Here is a 7,030-nt window from a genome sequence, read left to right as displayed (position 1 = left end):
TGCTGTCGACTCGGCTTTTTGTTGTTCTCCCTCAGTTTGATGAGGTGTGTCGAGCTTTAAGTGTTTTTCATTGAATCCCTCCTGTGTATTTTATGGAAGTATCAGAAAAAAGTCTGCAATCCAATGAAACTACTGGGTTCATCTTTGCAGTCAGTGTTTGAACTTTTTGTTTATAAATTTTAGAGCAACAAATTTATAGTTATTACTATTCAGACTTCATATTACTACAAAGTTTTACCTTCAACATTTGTAATTATTGTACATTTTTCAGTTTTAATTTCACTCATTTTATGCTGTTTTCTGATTTTTTAATTTAATATTTTTAAATGTTAATGGTTAAAGGTCAGCTGACATGTTGACGCTAAAGCTGATCTTCAGTAAGCAGGGCAGATAAAGGCTGATAAACAAGACTTTTTCTTCTTCTTTGTTGACCAACATGTGTTTTTCTCAGAAACAATGAGAATTGTTCCGAAGAAAACTCAGATGACCGAGCTTTGTATTAGCACCTAAACGCAACATCTACGCACAAATCTGGGAGCTCCCCGGAAGCGTGAAATGAGTTTCAAAAATAGTTGTGCACTCGTAACTGGATCTGTACGTAACTGCAGTTTTCTGTGTGTGTGTATCTGGCGACTTGTGTGTACTTTTTCCACATTTGAAGGCGTAGGAAAAGGTTTATTTTCTTTTTAAGGCTTACAATCATGTTTCACGGATACAACTATCCAAACCTACACACAAAGATGCTTACACGAGTTACAAATACATTTTTACACACACACAAATCCTTTTACATACGCACAAATATTTTTACACATGCACAAATACTTTTACACACGCACAGATATTTTGAGACTATTTTCTCTCCATAAGTTTTAGACATTTGATGCAACAACCCCCGGCACCTACCAAGATGTTTAAATATCAGGAAAGACAGCCAGAAAGAACCCATCTCAGTAAGTCGGACAGTTATAAACTCCCAGCCAGAACCAATAGCTAAAACGAAGAATGAGGACATAGATAAAGAATGGCCCATCCACAGGAAACCCCATGCACTGAAAAGATGTAGAGCATTCAGAGAAATGCCCCTAGAGGAGCGCAAGTTCTACCTTAAAAAGAACTGAATAAGCTTCAGATGTTGTGCCTCCACCAACCACCAGGCAAAGAACTGTAAAATAGAGGTGAGCTGTGCTGAATGTGGCACCAACTCCCATGTGTCAGCCCTTCATCCTGGTCCTGCAGTTTGGGCAACAGGAACAACACCAGCTATAAAGGAGCCGTTGGATGTTCACAGCGGGGAGCATGATCCAGCATCACCTACTACTACCTCTATCTGTATACAAGTGTGTGGTAACAAAATTGAAAGTCATTCTTGTGCCAACATTGGTCCAGTTTTCATCTATCCAAAAGGGTCTCCTGAGAAGAAGCTGAAAACTTATGCAATCTTGGATGACCAAAGTAACAGGTCTCTTGCAAGATCTTCAGTCATCGATGCCTTCAGTATCACAAGGAACTCTTATCCATACATGCTAAGAACCTGGGCAGGGGCAGAAGAAGTATTGGGAAGAAGAGCACACAATTTCATTGTGGAATCAGTTGATTGCCAGTCAAGTCTGTTGCTGGAGACAAGTATTGAGTGTGATACGCTTCCAGACAATCGGAACGAGATTCCAACGCCTGAAGCTGCTCAGCACCACTCTCACCTCCGGGACATAGTTTCGGAAATTCCCAAGCTCGATCCAGATGCTAGTATTTTGCTTCTCATAGGGAGAGATGTTGTCCAAGCACATAAAGTTATTGACCAACGTAATGGACCTCTGAATGCCCCATTCACTCAGAAGCTGGCTCTTGGATGGGTCATATTTGGAGACTTTTGCCTTGGCGGAGCACACAAACCTGGTTATACAAGCGTCTTCAAAACCAACTTTCTGGACAATGGTCGGCCCAGTCACTTTCTACCATGTAGGAATGCCATTCAGGTGGCAGAAGGCGTCGACCCCCCAGCTCCTCACAACGTCAGCTTCTACACATCAACAAAGTCAAAATAGGCGGATATGACAGACATTGGAGAAACAGTTTTTCAACAGACAAGCTCAGATGAGAAACCTGGCCCCTCACAAGAAGAGAGAGCTTTTCTTCAGATAATGAACAATGAAGTCTTTCAAGACTGTACAAATAGTTGGGTCGCTGCAGCAGAACAGGAGGGTAAACTAGGAACTGAGGTTTTCTGGAGATGGATGCTTTAGAGAACTGAGGTGGCACCAGGACTGCAGAACTGGGAGGTCAGTAGGTCGACACCCAGAATACACACAACAGGATCATGAAGTGACTATCAGACCAACAAAGAAATGTTGCCTCAGCTCCAGCTTTTAAACCCTGGAGGTAATCAGCTCTGTCAGCAGCAGCAGAGTGGGAGCTTCCAGGAGAGGCAGCCCTGCCCACCACAGAAAAACACTCTCTGCAGTTCACCTGGCAAAGCAAAACATTAAACACAAACAGAAATAACAGAACCGTAACAGGTAAACACCCAGAATACACACAACAGGATCATGAAGTGACTATCAGACCAACAAAGAAATGTTGCCTCAGCTCCAGCTTTTAAACCCTGGAGGTAATCAGCTCTGTCAGCAGCAGCAGAGTGGGAGCTTCCAGGAGAGGCAGCCCTGCCCACCACAGAAAAACACTCTCTGCAGTTCACCTGGCAAAGCAAAACATTAAAGACAAACAGAAACAACAGAATCTTAACTGATTTTGCTGTTTCTACAGCTTAATAAAACACATTTTTATTGCAGCATGCTGACTCTGCCTTTTGTTGTTGATGTCATTTCTTTTTTTATTTACAATTTTGTATCTCGTAAACAAAGAACTAACAACTACATCACATGTGGATAAAGTTAATTTTAGGAAATTAAGGACTTGAGTTAAACGCCCAACTCGAGTACTAGGAACATAAAAAAATTGCTTTTATGTTACACATTACCTTTGAGTAATATTAGCTGTAGGACATCACGTCAAATCAGTCAAGAATGATTGAATGTCATACCAAAGACATGATAAAATTACATTGATATTTCACAATAAATGAGTTTTACAGTAACTGACAAAGAACATGTTAAATCAACACGATTGTTTAAGCAGTCAAACATATTGTGTCATTTGACCGTTTTCTGATCATGTGTGACCAATGTATAAAGTATAAATCAAGTAAATTAAAATAGTATTTTTTACCTTTAGTGTACGCATAAAAGGTTTAAGGAACAGTTTTTAATTCATTGTGTAAAAGTCAATTTTTCGTCACTAAAAACTAAAAGCATTCAGAAGAAACAGCTTAACCAGATAAATAAGAATGAAAATATTCTTGCATTTTGCTTAGATCATATCTTAGTTTACCATATTATTAGACTTCCATCTTTTAAATATTTTCTTTATTGAAACTTTGATTTCGTGAGTCTGTAAAACATAAATAATTGGGTTCAAGATAGGAGGAAAGATTGAGGCCAGAGACAGGCTTATGATTCTGGCATTTTGAGGCATTTTTACAGCTACACCAAATATTAATATTGATGGAATGAAATAAATTCCCACCAATGACAGATGAGCTGTGCATGTTTTAAAAGCTTTCAGTCTCTCTTGCACTGAAGCTACTTTAGATAAAGTATAACCAATACAAAGATAACTGGACAAGATGATTGCAAAAGGAAACCAAAGTATAAGAGATGGCAACAAAAAACCAGTGACTATACTTGGAAAATTGTCATTACATGCAAGTACAAATAACGGAGCATGATCACAGAAATAGCTGTTGATAACCACAGACCTACAGAAGGAGAGTCTTGAAAGAAGACCAACTACAATTAAAAAAGAAATTACAACAAACATCCAGAAAATGGCAATAAAAGACAACATTTTTCTGTTGGTAACTTTTGTTTGATAGTGCAGAGGAAACATGATGGCCATCAGTCGATCATAGGAGAGAGCAACCAGATTAAAGGCCTGCATTGCAAGAAAAGTGAAACAGAAAAACAGAAATGCCATACAGTCATTGTAGGAGATGTAATAGTGATTAAATAAAAAAATATCAAGCACTTTTGGCAGCAAAGAAGTGCTGCCTAAAAGGTCCGAAAGAGCCAGGTTGAAAACAGCAACATACTTTGGAGTTCTTAGTTTATGATCCAGATATATTACAGCCATAACAGCCGTGTTTCCAAGCACTGAAACAATGTAGACAAAAAACAAAAAGATATAGTAATACTTTATATAAGGCAAGCCGATGAATCCTCTTATTATAAAATATGCAGGACGAATAAAGCTGATATTTCTTCCAAGAGCAGAGTTGAACAGGTCCATTGTAAAATGAATCTCTGAGATCTGTCAGCTCAGACAGCAGAGCTGCAGACTCTGCTAGATCTTCTGTTGTCGACATGTCTTTTTGTTGTTCTCCCTCAGTTTGATCAGGTGTGTCGAGCTTTAAGTGTTTTTTAGGTAATCCCTCCTGTGTATTTTAAGGAAACTTCAGAAAAAAAGTCTGCAATACAATGAAACTACTGGGTTCATCTTTGCAGTCAGTGTTTGAATTTTTTGTTTATAACTTTTAGAGCAACAAATTTATATTTATTAATAATCAGACTTTATATTCCTACAAAGTTTTATTTTCAACATTTGTAATTATTTTACATTTTTCAGTTTGATTTCACTGATTTTATGCTGTTTTCTGATTGTTAAATTTAATATTTTTAAATGTTAATGGTTGAAGGTCAGCTGACATGTTGATGCTAAAGCTGATCTTTAGTAAGCAGGGCAGAAAAGGCTGATAAACAAGACTTTTTCTTCTTCTTTGTTGACCAACGTGTTTTTCTCAGAAACAATGAGAATTTTTGTAAGACTAGATTTGTTGTTGGTTTTTATACTCAAAAAAATAAACTACTTTTTCATTCAAAGCCTGACTATAAGTTACTAAAATAAAGAAAATAGATTCCAACAAAAAGGAAATATTTTATAAATTACTTTAAAAGGATTGTTGCACAGCAGTGTAGTGGGTAGAGCTGTTGCCTCCCAGCAAGAAGGTTGCAAGATCACTTCCTGGCCTGGGGCCTTTCTGGGTTGAGTTTGCATGTTCTTCCTGTGCACATGTGGGTTTACTTCGGGTGCTCCAGTTTCCTCCCACAGACCAAAAACATGCATGTTGGGTTAATTGGTAACTCTACAATTGTCTCTAGGTTAGAGTGTGAATAGTTGTTTGTCTCTATGTGTCCCTGCGATGGACTTGCGATCTGTCCAGGGTGTGCCCTGCCTTTCGCACAGTGACTGTTGGGGATAGGCACCAGCTCCCTATGACCCACAATGGAAAGAAGATGTGGATGGATGGACTTTAAAAGGCCATATTTATAATATTTCTTTAGGTTTACTTTATAAAAGCTGAGACATACAGCATTAGTCTGTTCCATCAAGAAGAAATAGCATGAGAAGCTGGAGTAATCTTTTTTTACAATGTTTTTGTCATGCTGAAGGACTAATTTAGCATCACAGCGTTTGTTAAAGCAGGTTAGATTTGAAAGTGGTTTATTAGGAAGGATCAAGATTCAAGGGCTGTGCTCATCTGCAGATGGGGAAAAAGAGCAGACGTTAGATGTGTGCAGGTAGATATTGAATATGGCAGATGTTTCACTTATGGGTGATTTTATATATTGCAGGTTTCTGAGGAGGATTCCTAAAATCCAGTGGAGGGGGTGAGCACCAGCAGGTGTTCAGAACAGGTGAGAACCAGAGACTGGTGAGACGACAGAGATCAGAGAAGGCAGGTGTTCCCAAGACAGAGCTGCCTTCTCCTGTTGTTCTCAGGACAGGAGGGTAAACCAGGAACTGAGGTTCTCTGGAGAAGGATGCTTTAGAGAACTGAGGTGGCACCAGGACTGCAGAACTGGGAGGTCAGCAAGTCGACATCCAGAATACACACAACAAGATCGTGAAGTGACTATCAGACCAACAAAGAAATGTTGCCTCAGCTCCAGCTTTTAAACCCTGGAGGTAATCAGCTCTGTCAGCCAGGGCCGTAGCTACCATTGAGGACACCAAGGTCCAGACCTCAGTATATTTCTGCTGTGTATGTAATTTAAAAAATGATCAAAACAATGCTTTTGAACGGCGTGGTTCTCTGCGTAGCTCCACCAATTTACTGTAGGAGGGGCTGCAACTGTGTGCAGCTGCAGCCAAACTCAATGTCTTTGAAGAAGAGTGCAGCTTTGCTACCTTACTGCTAAAATAAAGACCAGAAGAAGTAGAGCGCCACTTAGGGTGAAACACAACCGAGGTAACTTGCTGAAAATATTCTCCTTCAATTCCATGAAGCTGAAGTTAGTTTCCGATTGCAGCTTCCGATTCGGAAAATGGTTAAAGAGCGATTCCACCTAATTTTTCACTACGGTTAGCATCTTTAATCTACTCTAGTTAAAAAACTACAACACCTAGACACTTCAAACCTGAACCACAATATTCTGCACTGATTGCAGAACATTTAAAACCAAAAATGTGATTTGTAATACCTCAATAAAAGGGCGACTTCAAGCACATTTTTTGCATCCGGACCACACTAGTGCTGGTCCAGCTCCTAAACTACAACACCTCACTGGTATTTGATAAATAGGTAAAATCTTGTGTTCTGAATGTGTTTGCGCAGCGTGAACAATCAACATTTATATAAACTAATTCTTGTCATTTCAATGAATCATCATGGTTGTGCCCTGAGTCCTCTGTTGCTTAAGATGACATTGCACCCCATGAATTTACAGACACACACAAATACATGTCATATACACATTCAAGTCACTTGTTTTAAATAAATGCTTCTGTTTTAATTAAGTTTTGGTCTTCATTGTAACTGATGTGCAGGGGGATAATGAGTGGTTGACCTTAGTATTTTTTAAAGTCTGGCTACGGCCCTGCTGTCAGCAGCAGCAGAGTGGGAGCTTCCAGGAGAGGCAGCCCTGCCCACCACAGAAAAACACTCTCTGCAGTTCACCTGGCAAAGCAAAACATT

At 39.3% G+C, this 7,030-nt stretch overlaps 1 protein-coding gene across 1 annotated transcript; it reads right to left on the bottom strand.

Annotated features, from left to right (window-relative positions):
* Nucleotides 1–2,812: 2,812 nt before the first annotated feature.
* LOC108229624 (olfactory receptor 1-like) lies at nt 2,813–4,899 on the bottom strand. Its single transcript, XM_017405291.3, has one exon. It carries the CDS (start codon nt 4,342–4,344, stop codon nt 3,379–3,381), a length of 966 nt encoding a protein of 321 aa, XP_017260780.2. The 5' UTR covers nt 4,345–4,899; the 3' UTR covers nt 2,813–3,378.
* Nucleotides 4,900–7,030: the final 2,131 nt, after the last annotated feature.

The sequence above is a fragment of the Kryptolebias marmoratus genome, linkage group LG13 (genome assembly GCF_001649575.2).
Source record: "Kryptolebias marmoratus isolate JLee-2015 linkage group LG13, ASM164957v2, whole genome shotgun sequence".
In the NCBI taxonomy this organism is placed as follows: domain Eukaryota; kingdom Metazoa; phylum Chordata; class Actinopteri; order Cyprinodontiformes; family Rivulidae; genus Kryptolebias; species Kryptolebias marmoratus.
The sequence above is the reverse complement of the archived record's forward strand: the minus strand, read 5'-3'. Positions and strand labels throughout refer to the sequence as shown.

What these genes read in the sequence shown, in the direction of transcription:
- LOC108229624 (XM_017405291.3), bottom strand. Translation starts at nt 4,344, where the DNA reads ATGGACCTGTTCAACTCTGCTCTTGGAAGAAATATCAGCTTTATTCGT.